The following is a 19,120-nucleotide window of genomic DNA, read 5'->3' on the forward strand; positions in this document are numbered from 1 at the left end:
AATGGGTTTTGTCCCTAGCTTTTTCTCTGACCATTATTCAGTCTCTGTGGATGTTATGGAATTTTGTAGAAAACTCAATTTAAAATTTTTTTTCTCTGATCAGGATCATCCTTCCACTCAAAGATCTACTGATTTTACTTTTAAAAAATCGGCATTTCAACCCCCCATGAATAAACATGTGGGGATCTTTCAACAAGCAGTATTGAAGGACCTACATTTTCCCCAGTTTGATAATAACATAGCCCAGGATAACATCACTTCTAGGGAGAGACAAGCACTTTCTGAATTAAGACAGAACCATAGAATTGTTATCCTCCAAGCTGATAAAGGTGGAGCGGTAGTTGTTCTTAATACTGATTACTATGTACAGGAAGGACTCAAACAATTGTCTGATACCAACTGGTACATGCACATGGGGATGGATCCCACCCTTCGATTTAAACAGGACATTGACCAGTTTCTCAATGAGGCCCTACAAGAAGGGATTATTTCACAAAAGACGGTCCAACATCTACAAGTTAGTGACCCCCAGAAACAGATTTTATATCTGTTACCCAAAATTCATAAATCCATTACTCATCCCCCAGGTAGACCCATTGTGTCAGGCCATGGATCTCTCACAGAACCTCTATCTGTATTTCTAACACAATACTTGAAGCCACTGTTGTCCATGGTTAGAGCCCGTATACAAGATACAACTGAATTTCTGAATATTATTGCTGATACTCAACTTGATCCAGATTGGTTAATGTGTACTTTAGATGTGAAATCTTTGTACACTAGTATTCCACACTGGGCCGGTCTGCAAGCTTTAGACTTTTGGCTCAAAAAAGCTGAACTCTATCCACCAGGATTTAACACCTTATTAGTATGTATGTCGGAGCATGTCCTCAACAAGAATGTTTTTTTCTTTCAGGGTGATTGTTATTGGCAATTGAGAGGTACAGCCATGGGAGCCTCCTTTGCCCCAATATATGCCGATTTATTTATGGCTTATTTGGAAGAATGTCTTATTTACGATCCCCTACATAACATCTATTTGGTTGAGATGGACATTTGGAGGCATTATCTGGATGATTGTTGGATGGTGTGGCGTGCGGATGCAGATTATTTGCTGGAATTTGTTGAACATTTAAACAATAATATTTGGGGTATTGAATTTTCCATAACATATCACAAGTCAGTTATTGACTTTTTGGATGTTACGATATATCGTAATGATGACAATACTCTAAATACTAAATTACATAGGAAATATCCACAATTCAACACATTACTCCACTCTTCCAGCATGCACCCATGTCACACCATCCGCAATATTCCCAAATCACAATATTTACGCATGAAACGCATTAACTCTTCCCAGATGGATTATGAGGAGGCTAAACATGATCTTAATAAGAGATTTTTGGATAGAGGTTATTCTAGTGTAGATATAGCTATAGCGAGGGCGTGGACGGATCAACAAGATAGAAGAGATTTATTACAATACAAAAAGAAGGATGTCACACAGGATGAAACTATTAGATTTATTACCACTTTTGGGAAAAATCATCAACTAGTTAGGAACATACTGAACAACAACTGGAATATATTATTGGCTAATGACTATCTTCGTCATATACTGGCCAATCAATGTTCTATTTCTTACAGGAGGGGCAAAACCTTAGGTACATTATTCTCCCATTATAAACATCTGGATAGTGGGGGTGCCACTTATAGGCAATTGACCATTTTAGGTGATGAATTATTGGGAACGTTCCCCTGTGGTCATTGCTCCTCTTGTGGAAATGTTAATAAACTTAAACAATTTTCAAGTGCAAACACTAGTAAGATATTTGATAGTCGTATCTTTGCCAATTGTTCATCTAGTTGGGTGATTTATTTGGCCACATGCCATTGCCAAGCTTTTTATGTAGGTAAAACTTCACGTTCCCTAAGAATCAGAATAGGTGAACATCGTAGTGATATTCGTAATCAGAAACCTAGCAATGCCCTATATCAACATTCCATCAAACATAAATCTGCCAAATTTATGTTTACGGTTATTGATAAAATTCAGGGCAACAGACACAATCAGCTTGGTTGGCAGAGTATTCTTAGCCACAAAGAAAGATATTACTGGATAATACACTTAGGGGCCTTATTTCCACCAGGACTTAATGACCACCTATAGGGATCCATACTTAAACATACATTAGTTTCATTAAACATATGGATGGTAGTATTGAGCAGATTCTGTTAAATCTGGTATTATACATATACACTATATTATATTGCAGATTTATGCCTAGAATCTTTATAGTATTTATTTATGATACTGAGTTTATTTTGAAGTATAACCTATTAAATAATTGAACAATGTTGTTTCATATGCTGACTATACTAAATACCAATTATATATGTCAAGTGAATTTCACTTTGTCATTGGCTATTGCTGGGTATATGTACTGAGCATTTTCATTGGTGAAGGTGATTTCCTTATTTTTTCCTCACTGATGAAGGTTTTTTACCGAAACTAGTTTGAGGTTTTGATATATGAGCTATTGTACTACAGAGAGTACTATGGTGTAATCCTTGCACCTATTTACTTGCCAATAAAGCCTTTGGAACTGACTTGCTGGCCTTTGTATGTTTCCTGTTATTGTTTTGGGGCGTGCAAGCTTAACGTGCGAGGGTTTGTATTCTTCTCTTAAATATAGTCTCTCAGGGCTACAGGTTCCACTTTCACACCCTTCCAAAGGCAAAAGGTATGCCAGACCTGCCTCACAATCAATGGGCAGAGGCACAAAAACAAGTTTCATCTCTTATGAACATGAGAGCTATTCAGCCAGTGCCACAACAAGAGCAGGGACAAGGATTTTACTCAAGACTTTTCTTAGTACCAAGAAAGGACAAAGCCTGAAGACCAATTCTGGACCTGTGTATTCTAAATACTTTTCTGCATGTTCCAAAATTCAAAATGTTGACTCTGCAGCAGCTATTGCCCATGCTGTGCAAGAAGGCTTAGCTTGTAACTTTGGACCTCAAAGAGGCATACCTGCATGTCCCAATCAGACAGTCCTGCAGAAGATACCTCAGATTCATAGCTGGCTCAATGCACTACCAATTCTCTGCACTGCCCTTTGGTTTATCCACTGCACCCAGTGTCTTCAGAAAATGCCTGGCACCAGTAATTGCATTTTGCAGACAAAGAGGAATTCAAATATATCCCTACTTGGACGACTGCCTTATTCAAGCAGAGATCAAAGACATTCTACTACAGCATCTGGTGTTTGTAAAAAGATTACTAATTTGCCTAGGGTACACAGTAAACGAAAAGAAATCAAAACTAGTACCCTCTCAAGAGATAATATTCCTGGGTGCAAGCTTAAATACAACTGCCCAGATGGCTATCTCACGCCAGACAAACAAAGGCAACTGACTTCTTACTTCAAAAGCATGGCAACAAAGACCCAGTTATCTGCAAGAAAAACTCTGCAGGCTCTGGGCTTCATGGCATCCTGCATTCTGCTAATTCCATATGCAAGACTGCATATGAGGAAGCTACAGTGGTATCTAAAAAGTGTTTGGACTCAACATTGCCACAGCCTGGAATCATTAATTTCACTCATTCCCTGCCTGCAACAGGAGTCTCGATGGTGGCCACAGGCCTGTCACCACAACAAGGGACAGCCATTCACTTTACCCACAGCCAGGCAAACACTAACAACAGATGCATCAGATTATGCTTGGGGGGGCCCACATGGCAGGAAAATGTATTCAGGGCACATGGGGCCCGCAAGCCAAAGGCATCTTCACATCAATCAAAAAGAGATTCTAGCTGTACAAAATGCCCTAACAGCCTTCAAGGACCTACTTCATCCAGGACAGCTGCTGATAAAGACGGACAATACTACAGTCATGTGGTACATAAACAGGCAGGGAGGTACACATTCTTACCCCCTCTGCAGACAAGCCATGATTTTGTGGAACACAGCATTGACTTACCAAGTACACCTGCAAGCACAATTCCTGCCAGGAAAAGAAAATGCTCTGGCAGACGAACTAAGCAGAAACCTCATGGATCCTTATGAGTGGAAACTAGATCCACAAATCTTCAGCATGATAAGAAAATGGGGATGCCCAGACGTAGATCTATTTGCCTCCCCTCACAACTGCCAACTACAGAGATTCTGCACAAGGTCTTAATCACAAACAAGCATGGAAAGTGGATGCTTTGTCATTCAGCTGGAACAACCTTACAGTATATGCCTTTCCTCCACTGCCTCTCCTCCCCAAGGTACTCCTCAAGGTCAGACAAGAGAAGCCGCAAATGATACTGATTGCCCCGGATTGGCCACGCCAGCACTGGTACCCAATTCTAAGGAGCTTGTCTCAAGGCCCAGCGTGGACATTGCCTCAAATTCCTCATTTACTGACCCAACAAAACAATCAGATCCTGCACAGCCAGCTGAGAACCCTAAATCTAGCTGCATGGTGGATAGTGTAACCATTCCGAATGCATCTCTCTCTAAAGTGGTTATGGATGTTATTTTGGAGGCCAGGAAGCCCAGCACCAGAAAATCTTATGCAGAAAAATGGAAGAGATTCTGTGCTTGGAACCAGGCTCAAGGAATTGACATGCTTGTACCAAATATCCCTCAGATTTTACAATGCCTAACTGAGATGCTGGACAAAGGCCTATCCTTCTCATCAATTAAGATCCATGCCTTTGCCATTTCAGCGCATTACAATATGGACCCACCTATTTTTTCACATCCATTGCTTAGGCAGTACCTGAGAGGGAACCTCAATTTTGTCTTGGAAAAACTCACACTGCCTCCTTTTGAGCCAGCCAATACAGCTGAGATAAAATTCTTGTCATGGAAAACAGCTCTGCTACTAGCAATAACTTCAGCAAGAAGAGTCTCAGAGTTACAGGCATTAATGGCTGTGGAACCTTTTTATTATCTTCCATCCGGACAGGGTTTCTCTAAGGACAAACCCAACATTTATGCCTAAGGTAGTGTCCAGTGTGGCTCTTAAACAAACCATTCATTTGCCTACTTTTTACCCAAACCCGCAGAATAAAGGGGAGAGACTTCTGCATTCTTTGGACATGCACAGACAGCTATACTTCTATTTGGACAAAACTAAAGCTTTCAGAAAGACTGAGCAACTTTTAGTGGCATATGCTGCAGGATCACAAGGAAAGGCTATCTCAAAGCAGACTATTTCAAAATGGATAGGACACTGCATTTGTTTCTGCTATTCACAACATGACAAATCAGTGCCTAAGGGCATAGACCACATTCGACCAGGGCAGCAGCCACCTCAGCAGCCTTCCTCAGAGGACTACCAACCAAGGATATTTTGGAGGCTGCAACTTGGACTTCACTGCACACTTTTACTAAGCACAACCACTTACCTCTTTACTCTAAATCCAGAGCAGGCTTTGCCACTGCAGTTCTGCAGGGCCTCATAGCCACTCCTAATTCTATTTAGACCCAGCCGCCCAACCTCAGCTTTGGGATTCAACCCAAGTGTAATGACTGCAACAGTGAAACACGATGAACATAGTACAGTTGTGCACCTACCATAAATGTAAATGTTGGAGTGTATTCACTGTTGCAGTCCAGGTAACCCACCCACCATCCCCCCTTTCTTTGCTGGGACTTATCTGTACTTCTCTATTCTATACAACCTATGTGGTGTATTTGCTTGTAGATGAAGGTAATGTTTATTTTACTGCATGCTATTTATAAGCAATATTTTTAGCCTACCCTTTTGGGGGCACCTGACATCTGGGGCAAGAAAAACTGAAGAAAATGGCGTCTGCTGCATCTTGTATACCCCTGGCGCACTGACGTCAGGGAAGAGGCGACAGCAACCGACACTGGACTTGGACTTTGGAATTCAGGCCGACTGCGGGTAGCCTGCCAGCAGGATAACCCAAGTGTAATGACTGCAACAGTGAATACACTTGAACATTTACATTTATGGTAGGTACACAACTGTACTTTATGTGGTACATAAACAAGCAGGGGGGAATCCACTTGTACCCTCTCTGCAGACTAGCCATGGCTCTGTGGAACACAGCCTTGAGCTACCAAATACACCTACAAGCACAATTCCTACCAGGCAAACTAAATTCACTGGCAGACGACTTGAGCAAAAATCTCATGGACCCACAGGAATGGAAACTAGAACCCAAAATATTCAACCTCCTGAGGAACAAATGGGGGACTCCAGAGGTAGACCTGTTTGCCTTCCCTTAGAACTACCAACTGAACAAATTCTGCACAAGAACTCCCCACAGCCAAGCTTGGAAAGTGGATGCCCGGTCTTTTACCTGGGAAAGCCTCTCAGTTTATGCCTTTCCCCCCTGCCTCTCCTCTCGAATGTTCTACTAAAGATCAAACAGGACAAGCCAAGGACAATACTGATTGCACAAGACTGGCCACACCAGCACTGGTACCCCCTCTTGCGCAGTATGACACTGCTACAAACATGGCACCTGCCTCAGACCCCTTCCCTGCTGTCCCAGCAGGTAGGCCATATTCTTCAAACCCTGAACCTTGCAGCCTGGCTAATTCCTTGAGCTTTCCTCCAGCATCCCTCAGTAAGCAGGTGCTGGATGTCATTCTGGAGGCAAGGAGGTCTAGTACTAGAAAACCCTATGCTGAAAAGTAGAAAAGATACTGTTTCTGGAGCCAGGCTCAGGGGATGGGCACAGCTTGCCAGGCTCAGAGGATGGGCACAGCTTACTTCATATTCTAGAATATTTAACAGGAATGCTGCACAAGGGCCTATCCTTCTTGTCAGTTAAAATGCATGCCTCTGCCATTTCAGCACATTGTAATACTGAGCCACCCCTCTTCTCTCACCCCTTGCTAAAACAATTCCTTAGAGTGACCAAAAATGTGAGACCCCCCCCAGGAGTGCTCCCTCTCCAGCCTGGGACCTTAACTTTGTATTGGAAAAGCTCACTCTTCCCCCCTTTTGAGCCAGCTGCAACAACAGAGTTGAAATTCCTTTCTTGGAAAACAGCTTTCCTTCTAGCCATCACTTCAGCAAGTGTCTGAATTACAGGCCCTCATGGCAGTGGAACCCTTCATTATCTTCTATGCGGACAGGGTTTCCCTCAGGACTAATCCTTCCTTTATGCCCAAGGTGGTGTCTAGTGTGGCCTTAAATTAGTCCATTCATTTACCTACTTTTTTTCCTAATCCACAAAACAAAGGGGAACGAATACTGCACACTGTGGACGTGCACAGACAACTTAGATTCTATTTGGACAGGACTAAGCCTCTCAGAAAATCTGAACAGCTGCTAGTTAGCTTTGCTGCTGGGGCAGAGGGGAAGGCCATTTCAAAGCAAACCATTTCCAAATGGATAGCCCTTTGCATTCATTTCTGCTACAAGCACCGTGGAAAACCTACCCCACAGGGGATAAGATCACATTCCACCAGGGCTGTAACTACCTCTGCGGCATTTCTCAGAGGGAGTCCCTACCAGGGACATCCTAGAAGCTTCTACCTGAAGCTCTGCACATAACTTCACTAAGCATTACCACATGCTTATCTTTTCTAAATCCAGAGCTGGATTTGCCACTGCAGTCTTGCAGGGCTTAATAGCTGGCCCTAATGCTGTTTAACCCCCCCCCCCTTAGCTTTGGGAATCAACCCAAATGTGATGACTGCAACAGTGAAACTTGAAGAACATAGTGCAGTGTTGTGTACACTTACCATAAATGTAGATGTTCGAGTGTATTCACTGTTGCAGTCCTGGTTATCCTCCCTCCAGACCCCTGACTTCTCTTGGCTCTACCTTTCCATCTTGTTGGTATATTTACTTTTTATTGTGTATTAGCTTTTTGATGGGGATGTATCATACCATATAATTGCTTCCTATTGTGGGGGCACCTGACATCTGGGGCAAGAAAAACTGATGTAATGGCATCAGCTACATGTTTTATACCCCTGATGTCAGGTAAAAAGCGACAGCATCCGATGCAGAAATCCAAAGCCACTGGTATTCAGGCCGGCTGAGGGCTACCTGCAGGCAGATAACCCAAATGTGATGACTGCAACAGTGAATACACTCGAACATCTACATTTACGGTAAGTGTACAGAACTGTACTTTCCTATGGTTCTTTTTTTCCAGACTCCATATGAGGAAGTTTCAGTGGTATCTCTATGCTGTCTGGCTTCAGCATTCAGCTCAAGCTCGACTTCCATTGGTGGATTCATCAGATCTCTCTGAATCCCAGTCTGCCTTTTCAGGTTCCGCTTTCCACTCGGGAGCTGTACACAAATGTTTGGGATCTGGGTTGGTGAGGCTTCTATAACAATGTTATTGTCCAGGGTTTTGTTCTCCCCTATAACTAGCAGATCATATTAATATGAAATAGATGAGAGCTCTGATTCTTGCTGCTCATGTTCTCTACTCCCTTTGGATTCCCGGCCCTCTAAGGGTGTTTACAGAAAGCACCACACTCATGCATTATAGCAACAAGGAAGGGGGCACAAAATCAGATAGCCTAGTATGAACCTATGAACCTATACCCCGGGTATCACTTCTGTGTCACTGTTAGACAGAGGCACAGTGTACTAAGCTCGAAAAAGGGTATAGCAAAATTAATTTAAAATGGGTGGCGAAAGCCAAACATACTCTGGCTAGGCTTATAAATGCCCTAGGGCAGATAGCCTAGTATGAACCTATGAACCTATGAACCTATACCTTCTTTGCAGGCTGGCTCTTCAAGTTTGGAATTCTGCTGTCCACCATCACTTGACTCTTCAGGCATTTACATACTGTCAGAGCACAGTCTTATGGCAGACACTCTGAACAGGTATATGGCAGATCTTTGCAAATGGGTGCCTCATAACCCGGTGTTCCTGGACATTGTTCATCAGTGGGGGTATCATCATCATCAGCCCTCTTTATCCCATTTTTCTACATGGGGTCGGTGTATCATGTTAACTGGCGCCAACTCTCTCTTGATTCAGTGCAATATTCCTGCCTTCTTCAACACTCATGCCTGACTGTCGCAGACCTTCTTCCACACAATCCATCCACCTCTTTGCTGGATGTCCTCGCTTCCTCTGACCTTCCTGTCTGTCCCAAATCTTCCTCACCAGACTGTCTTCTGCTTTTCTACAGATGTGCCCAAACCACCATAATCTGTTCTCTTTGATCTTTCCTGCAATTGGAGCTACTTTGGGTTCTACTCTTATGTCCTCATTTCTTCATCTGTCCCACATTGTGCATCCTACCACCTTTCTCAGGCACTTCATTTCCATCACCTCTATTTTCTTCACCTTTTCTGCCTTTACTGCCCAGGTTTCTGTACCATACAGTAGTACTGGTCGCACCACTGTCTTGTACACCTTACTTTTCAGCTTCTTTGGCATTCTTCTGTCATAGACTACACCTGACACTCTATTCCAGTTGGCTCTGATTCTAACTTTGACCTCTTCATTCAGACTTCCCTTCTCCTCAACTACCCCCCAGATACGTGAATCTGTTTACCTGTTCCACTGTCTTCCTTTCTATCTCTATTCTCAACTTCTTCTGATTTCCCCAATTTGCTGTCATTACTACCGTCTTATCTGTGCTTAGTTTCATCCCGTGCCCCATCAGATTTGCATTCCATTCCTCCTATCCTTTGCTGAAGTTCTAGCTCATACAGCAGCTTTGTTGATCCATCCCCTCCAACCTATTTGCCAGTGTAGTCCATCACCAGTATGAACAGCAGTGGGCTCAGAGTTGAACCCTGATGTACATCCACTCCCACTGGGTACCCCTCTGTGAGGCCGAACACAGTCTGTACTTGAGTCATTGGGTCCTTGTACATAGCCTGCACTAATTCTACCAATGTTTCTGGGACTTCAAACCACCGCAGTACTGCCCAGATCAGCTTTCTTAGGACCTTGTCATATGCTTTCTCCAAGTTTAGGAATGCCCAGTTGGACTCTCTCATCACTAGCTTCTTCTCAAGAGTCTTTCTCAGTGCAAACATCAGGTCAGTTATGCTGCATCCTGATCTGAATCCAAACTGCTCATCTCCCATCTTTCATTCTACTATTCTGCATATCCGTTTCAGTCACCCTCTCCAGAATTTTCATGCAATGTTGTAGGAGTTTGATGCCTGTGTACTGCCCACAGTTGTGGATGTCCCCTTTGTTCTTGTACACTGGCATGAGTATGCTTATTGTCCAATCATCTGGGATACACCTTTCTCTCCACACTGGGCCATTTCTCTCCTATCTCACCCAACATCTCTATCATATCTGCTGTGACCTCATCTGAGCCTGCTGCTTTCCCTGACTTCATCTTCCTTAGTGCTGTTTCTACTACTTCTAGGGTGGGCTCCTCTTCTTCTCTCATTGTAGGCTGTTTCTGGGGCAGTACAGCTTCTATGGGGTTTTCTTCAGAGACCAGATGGCTTTGTTAAGGTCTTTGCCTCCCATGCACAAGGTACAAGGTTTGATCCTGACCTCCGACCAATGCCTTTTTGGAGTTTGCATGTTCTCCCTGTGTCTCCGTGGGGTTTCTCCCATGTCCGAAAAACATGCTGAGTGTTTCCATCTCAAACTCAACAATGGGTGGAGCTGTGGGCAGCAGCACAGACTCTACATGGTGCCCTATAGGGGGAAGAGTTTTACAGACCAACCGCTTTGGGCATCTACTGTGGTTCATAGTATCCTCAAGATAGGAGAACACGGATCACAGACTGCACACCGGGCAGGGCTAGCCACTCGGTGTAAAATATGGATCTAGGTGATTTGGTCATGTTAACAAAAATTACATATATTAATATCAAATAGATGAGAGCTCTGATTCTTGCTGTTCATGTTCTCCACTCCCTTTGGATTCCCGGCCCTCTAAGGGTGTTTACAGACAACACCACACTCATGCGGGATATCAACAAGCAAGGGGATACAAAATCATACCTTCTTTGCAGGCTGGCTCTTTAGGCTTGGAATTCTGCTGTCCACCATCACTTGACCCTTCAGGCATTTACATACTGTCAGAGCACAGTCTTGTGGCAGACGCTCTGAAGAGGTATATGGCAGATCCTCACAAATGGGTGCCTCATAACTCAGTGTTCCTGGACATTGTTCATCAGTGGGGTACTTCCACAGTAGATCTTTTTTGCTGCCCCTGAACAAACAACATTACCAAGTTCTGTTTGAGAGTGTTAAGTCCTCTGGCTTGGAAAATGGGTGCCGTGTCTTTTTCCTGGAAGGCAGTATTTCTGTATGCTTATTTCCCTCATCCTCTGTTGCCAAAATTAGTACACAAGATTATGTGGGACAGACCCAAAATCTATTTCTTCTGATAGTAGAGTAAGTAAGTAATGTACTCCAATGTAATTTTAAAATCAGTTGAGTTTTATTTTTTGCAATTAACTATGAATTTCCTTGCGCTGTTGAATAGTGAATGGATGAGAGAATACAGTCCATTGTGTTGGTGTTGTTTTCTCAAATTACGTACTCCTCCCATGTTTTCCGTTTCTTCTATGCACTATGCTGTTATGCAACACTTCCACTGTACTGCAGGCCAAGATTGTGTCTGATAGATAGGTGTCTTTGCTAAAGTAAGTTAGGTCAGTTTTAATTATTCATATCATTAGTTGGTCTTTGAGTTGGAGACTCTTGAACAGTAAGTGTTTTCTTTCTCTGTACTTTAGGTCTTTAATATTATCTGATCATTTATGTTCTCTATAGTTACTGGTGTATTACAGTATTTAAATAGTCCTGCACTATTATACTGTAATTATTCTGCATTTTTCTGACTTTAAGTTAAAATTGCTTTTTAAAGTAAGAATGGACACACACCAACCAGAGTGAGTGACAGTTGTATGAGGCATATGTGGTATCTAGTGAGGTGGGGTGTGGGTGAACTTCAACTGGAGGACAGATCAGGCCTCACGAATAAGTAGTCCTATTCAGTAAAGTGTTTATTTTATTGAGAGAAAGGCCTCTGTTAAACATGCTATAACAAGGAGTTTCTTGCTTGATTCCTTTTTTTCCTTTTGATTATTCTTAGGTACTGCACCATTAGCATCTTTAGAAAAAGATAAAGACATCGACTTTGACTTGCTACAGGACCTGATGGATGTTGACATTGATCCTTTAGACATCGATTTGGAGAAAGATCCACTAGCAGCAAAAGTGTTCAAGGTTTGACTGAGTTTCTTATTGACTTCCCGTGTGTGTGTGTGTGTGTGTGTGTGTGTGTGTGTTTTGTATATATATATATATATATATATATATATATATATATATATATATATATATATTATAGATAGATATACGCAAAACCAAAGCATATATGTACATTTTTATTTTTGTAGTGAATTTGTGGCACCAGGGTATTTTAACTGCAATGCAGTTTATAACCTTCACTTATTATGTGGCGCACTGATTGTCTAGCAGGATCTTAAGGCTGCTTAAGTTTTTTTTTCCCCAGACAACCTCATGATGGCTTCTCTATCCTAGTTAGGCATATGTCTTTTTCTGTCATTGCATAGTCCTGTAATCTTTTGACTACTTAGTGAAAATTTAACTTGCTGGTGCAGTGCTTGTGTAATTCTTCAGAAAGTATTCATAATTTATTAGTGTTTTTGAGTGCACTTTTCATGTTACCTATTTCAGTGGTGTTTGCTTTGTGAAGTGCAAGGTTTGCACACACAGCCTGATTTCCTTTGTCACATGCTGAACATAAGTCTTTCTTACTTTTTTCTAAGATTTTTTTCAACTGCTTTTCCAGAATCATTTGATTCAGTACTAGAAGCTATAGGCACATTAATTGCTGTGTAACTAAGCAGCACTGTTTTTCAGAGGGTCACTGTGTGACTGCAGAGCTAGATAGACATATATGAGACATTGAGTAGTGCCAGCATACTCAAAAAGGACCATGTAATAATAAAAAAAAGCTTTGTGTTAATGAGAGAAGCTGCATTATACCACAGCATGGATGGCAGAGTGCTGTACTAGGTCATATGATGAATTTTCTGAATGTTACAATGAAGGTAGTCTAGCATGGTAAAAGCAATGTAACCTCGGGGGGGGGGGGGTTAACCTCATGCATGCAGTATAGTACTACAAAGCTGCATCTTGCACTCATCTTACAGAACAAGGGTAGCTTAGTGGCCATCAGATAGACCACTGTAGGGCTGCATGTCTAAGTGCCAACCCCGTTTCTCCAAATAAATTTAGCTGAAATTGGGTAGATAGGAAAGTAGGAAGGGGGTGGGAGAAAAACAGGCAGTGAGAAACGCACAAGGGTAACCTTAAAGTATAACAGATGGAGGGCAGGAAGTACAACTTTTGTTATTGGGAAACAGACCTTTTTCTTATGTATGAAAAAGCAGTGGGAAAGAGGGGTTAACAGGGCAGACAGACAGACTTAAAACAGACCTAGCCAAACAGGGCTAATAAATACAGAAATGTAGAGAGTAATGTGAATAGGCAGACATACTGATGGTGAACAAGTGGTGATCAGCGACAGTGAACAAGGAATGGGGAATGAAACGTAAGGGATGATGCACACCTGGAATGGGGGTAGGGTATACTTTTGATATGGCTAGATTCCAGGCTGACCCACAGTGCAATAAACCAAAGGCATCACTCACTCTGTTGACCAGTATTAGTGGTTGGCTGTATTTCAAATTTCCTGATCATGAAGGTCTGCGAGTGACTTCAGGCTAGGAGCAGCACCACAAATCAATACATGTTGTCCAGACAAGCATCCTATTCCTGCTGCACCGCAGCTGTCACCAGTTTCTGCACCTTGCATTAAGAATCCAGATCATACCCCTCAATGCCACTCTCAGAAGAGGTCTTCACTCTCCACCTCCAAAAAGTGGCCACAGTGTATACCAGTGATCTATCTGTCACCTCGAGCTATGGAACCATCACACGCTTCTGAGAGGCATTCCAGAGTTTGTAGTAACTAGTGACCTAGTGCTGCTCCTAAATAAAATTCACTTCTGAGTAAACAGGAAAAGTAGTTAACAAAACATACTAGTATTGGGTGAAAAATAAGTTGAATACAAAACTGGCAATAGATCTGTTTGTCTGTCTCTCTAACCTGTGCACTGCTTCTGGTCACTGTTAAAATGCCAGCACTGATCTTGAGAATGGATGATAGTGGCATCTGCCAGGCATCCACTTTCCATAAGGGCCCATCATATTGTACCCTAGCAGGCTGTCTTGAGAGTCCCTCTACAGGAAGAAGAAGAAAATCTTACTCTTCATGACAAAGTGTGATGAAGCTCTGAATTCCATTGCACGTGAAACAATCATGGCCACTCAGTCAGGCAAGCTGAAGGAGCAAAGTAGTAACCCTTTGGCTTACAGATGCATGCCATAGATCATGTGTCATGCAGCGTAGTGCTGCACTGTAGAACTGCAACATCTTTGTATTTGCAGTACTGTGGCACTATGGATGTACATATATTGCATGAGCATACTTGGTCACATGCTTTGTTTTCACCTGGAGAAATAAGGCTACACCAGCATGTCTGAATAGTGTATATCAGCTCAAAAACATATGCACCAAGTTGCTTTGTTTCCATAACCACAGTGCTTATTGGATGTTTTTAGCACGGTGTAAAGCACCAGTACTCTTAGGTCATCCTTGTTCCATGCTAAGCAACTGTAAAACACAGGGATTTCAATAAATATTCCATAGACTTGCTGCTTTATGGAGTTAGGCTAGGAGCTGAGGAGTTTAGTAGAGAGTCGCACCTGATAAAGTACGTCAGCAAGTAGAGCAAACACTGAAGCAGACATTTTAATGTGCTGGTCATTGGCGACAAAGACAGTGGCATGTCACTACAATGTCTTCCTGTGTTTTTATTTATTTATTTGGATGAACATCATATACAGTGGAAACATTGTGAAGACTATGGCACAGGGTTTGGGGCTCCAGAACAACACTTTACAGCATGGCTACAGTATGTAATCAGTGGGGGAGCGGCCCTGTACATAGCAATAACAGTAGCTGATAAATAGGTGTCTATCTGGATGCGAAAGCCAATGGCCATGAGTACAGTATAAAAATTGGGGTGGGTGGGTATCCTGTGCATAATATCAGTTTTGGCATATAAACAAGAATATAAAGGTTGAAGGATGCCAAAATTATGGTCATCCCATCAGCATAACATACACAAGCACGCGCACACACACACACACACACACACACACACACACACACACACACACACACACACACACACACACACACACACTCTGACTGACATGATTTGCTATTAGTTGCATATGTAGCAGCATGGTTCAGTTCCCAGGAGAATGAAGTGCTTCTCCATGGCCTGCACAGACATGGCATGTGTTTCCCTGGCAAAGCAACCACTGTTAAGCAGTTAAGTAATAGCAGGACCACATTTGTCAGGGAGTGATGCAGGATACAAATGCTGTGGGCCACCATAATAGATTTCTTCAGCAGGTTTGATGGAGGATCACCAACATCCATAATCACAAGGGACCTTTTAGAGGTACAGGTTGAACACACAAGTCTCACCAGGATGTGATGGACAGCTTCTACCCAAGAGTCCCTTTGCTGCTTTACCTTCATCTCCTGCGCACATCTGTGAGTTGGCTGCTGCACCTGACATAAACTAGTGGATGTGTAGTTAACAAGTGATCCAGGCCCAAAGAGCTGCTCCCCATACAGTGATGGAAACAGTATGCAAAATGATGGAATGACATGCAACTAGTGTACAGTGACACTGAATTAGGGCCAGGGAGCCCACGGTTTGAAACAAATTGCAACTTTCACTACAATCTCCCTGCATCAACCATGCCTTCCATGTCTGTATGTTTGGATATGAGATGGTTGGACACTGACTGCCCAAATTCAGACTGCTGAGACCATTTTATAGCGAGAGGTTCTGCTTGTCATCTGTGGGCACACAACCTGTTATGCCTAGATGTGGGTGTGGTCCAGGTAGTGACTGATAGCAGTGGGACACCTCTTCAGGCTGTATGCACTCGTTCATATAGTTCAGGCACATTTCTGCAGCGTGTGGGCACACAAGATGCCACTCCAGCTCATGGTCAGGTTTATCACTTGGTACACCCAGGAGAGTGAGCATTCATTGTCTTGTACTTCTGCTGCTTCCCTGTCTTGGACCACACCATGCCCAAAACCACAAGCCAGCATAGTGAATTATGGCAGCAGTCCCTTTGTGGCAGCGTGATCCCACTATTGGAAGATGAGATCCCTGACACCCCGCGGCTACCAAGGGTACATGACAACTGTGTTCACCTTCCATGATCCTACCCATCTCATAATGGTACAGTCATCTTTTATTGTCCCAGCCACTCCTATGACCCTACCCTATCTTACAGTGTTGCCCCCCCATCACCTTTGCAGGTGATGACCAACATGCTTTGTTTGCACTCCTTAACCTATGTGGGTATGGTTATGTCTAATGTACAGCGTTGTCATTCCATTTAGTGCCTTGCCACCACAACCTGGATGTTATAACACATGCATCACTTTATTCTGTTTTGTCTGTGCCATGGTCCATACCTGTTGTCCAGATGCTGCCTTGTTCCAGTGCTGCAAGATAGTGCACTTACCTCTCTCTGCCTTGCCCACTGCTGCTGCTGTTTTCCACTTCTGGAACAAAAGATACAGAAGGTCCTACCAAGTTGTTAACCTACTTATCCAACTATTTGTGTAATACCATGTCATGTAAAGCATTGCACACATTGACAGTCTTGTTGATTCAGGGTTGTATTGCAGTGCCCCCCCAAGGAATCATTCTTTGAGTAGACCATACAACCACTCCACAATATTACATGTTTTAGTATATGCTGCACTATAGGCCATTTCTTAAATTGTGTGGTGGTTGTAGATGAGGAGGATCAACCAGGGCTCTTGGGCATATCCAGCATCACCTGTAATATAGTTCTAAACAATAAACTACATATTGTCTGCTCCCTGCTTGCAGTGATACCTGTATGTTTAGATCTGTCTGTCTGTCTAGCCTGTGTATGTGTGTAATTACCCATTATACAATGATTGGTCTTTCTTATTAAAAACTAAATAAGCATTCTGATTGGACAGCCCAACCAGTGTGCCCTTTGTAATTCAAGCACATACCAATAGAAGAAAGTCCATCTACTGAAGTACCATACAGTGGCCAGACTTTTTTATTACAATATGTTATGAAGGGATAGTGTAAAAAAAAATCAAGTACATTCTCAAAAATAGACTCAGATACTTACCTGATGTTCCTTCTTTTTTTTACTCTGTCCCTCTGTAAAACTTGTCAGACTCTGGTTCCTGTCAACTGTACACATTTTCACAGAATGTCCAGATTTTTGCCTCATAGGCTTACTGTCTTCACATAAAACAGCAACAGAGATTGTCTTTTCTCTATTGCTCGTCTTCAATAGCACTGCGAGTAGTGTGCAAGTGTGGGAATGTAAGTCCCATACGCATGCACAGTACATCAGAAAACATGGAAGAACACTATAGCTCTGTAATACAAGGATATTATGTAAGAAATTTAAGCAATTTCTTTCTTAAATAATGTCAATGTATAATAACAATTACCCACTCATGGGTGTTTGGTATATCAGGATTTACCCACAGCTGGCTTTGTCTAATCACTCAGGTTTCACCCTTGTGATGAAACCACGGCAACTCTGCTATAACCAGTTGTGGGTTATTGTTTAAGTAGATGACCATGGAAGATTTCCCTCACCCAGGAACCGTTGAAGTAGGTTGGATATTTAGTATATGTATATAGTATATGCTGCACTATAGGCCATTTCTTAAATTGTGTGGTGGTTGTAGATGAGGAGGATCAACCAGGGCTCTTGGGCATATCCAGCATCACCTGTAATATAGTTCTAAACAATAAACTACATATTGTCTGCTCCCTGCTTGCAGTGATACCTGTATGTTTAGATCTGTCTGTCTGTCTAGCCTGTGTATGTGTGTAATTACCCATTATACAATGATTGGTCTTTCTTATTAAAAACTAAATAAGCATTCTGATTGGACAGCCCAACCAGTGTGCCCTTTGTAATTCAAGCACATACCAATAGAAGAAAGTCCATCTACTGAAGTACCATACAGTGGCCAGACTTTTTTATTACAATATGTTATGAAGGGATAGTGTAAAAAAAAATCAAGTACATTCTCAAAAATAGACTCAGATACTTACCTGATGTTCCTTCTTTTTTTTACTCTGTCCCTCTGTAAAACTTGTCAGACTCTGGTTCCTGTCAACTGTACACATTTTCACAGAATGTCCAGATTTTTGCCTCATAGGCTTACTGTCTTCACATAAAACAGCAACAGAGATTGTCTTTTCTCTATTGCTCGTCTTCAATAGCACTGCGAGTAGTGTGCAAGTGTGGGAATGTAAGTCCCATACGCATGCACAGTACATCAGAAAACATGGAAGAACACTATAGCTCTGTAATACAAGGATATTATGTAAGAAATTTAAGCAATTTCTTTCTTAAATAATGTCAATGTATAATAACAATTACCCACTCATGGGTGTTTGGTATATCAGGATTTACCCACAGCTGGCTTTGTCTAATCACTCAGGTTTCACCCTTGTGATGAAACCACGGCAACTCTGCTATAACCAGTTGTGGGTTATTGTTTAAGTAGATGACCATGGAAGATTTCCCTCACCCAGGAACCGTTGAAGTAGGTTGGATATTTGCCAGATGTGAGAATTGTGGGAATTGATGAAGTAGGGAGCAGTCAGTGGCTTCCAAGACCTCATGGAACCAGGGTAATTAAAGCTGCTCGTGTTTTAGAATCCACAAGCATGGGCACCCCCCCCCCTCCGTTTTCTGTTTGTGAGTGGCACATTTCAGAAATGTTAAATACAGTCTTCCTGTCCACATGGAAATTATCCTCAATCTACTTTTCACTTGAGGTAGTGGTATGTCAGATTTAGCCTGCACCACCTCGGTCTGTGATTCACAATATTGTAGGCACTATCTAGCATGGTGGCCTTTAGCATGTTACTGACCTACAGCTGCTTCTGCAGCAAACGTCACTTTCCTTATGTACACCACGATTCTTAGTGTATAAAATGGGTATGCACTGTAACGAAGGGCATTT

At 42.4% G+C, this 19,120-nt stretch overlaps 1 protein-coding gene across 8 annotated transcripts in view; it reads left to right on the forward strand.

Moving 5' to 3' along the window:
- Positions 1 to 19,120, forward strand: part of BIRC6 (baculoviral IAP repeat containing 6) — a 4,524,268-nt gene that overhangs the window by 2,715,451 nt on the left and 1,789,697 nt on the right. For all 8 annotated transcript variants that reach the window (XM_044058419.1, XM_044058463.1, XM_044058448.1 and 5 more), the window contains exon 38: positions 12,041 to 12,174. In XM_044058419.1, coding sequence (XP_043914354.1) covers positions 12,041 to 12,174 — 134 coding nt within the window. The remainder of the gene's footprint in view (positions 1 to 12,040; positions 12,175 to 19,120) is intronic.

Source organism: Protopterus annectens, chromosome 1.part2 (genome assembly GCF_019279795.1).
Source record: "Protopterus annectens isolate FY-2018-M chromosome 1.part2, PAN1.0, whole genome shotgun sequence".
NCBI classification, from domain to species: Eukaryota; Metazoa; Chordata; order Ceratodontiformes; family Protopteridae; genus Protopterus; species Protopterus annectens.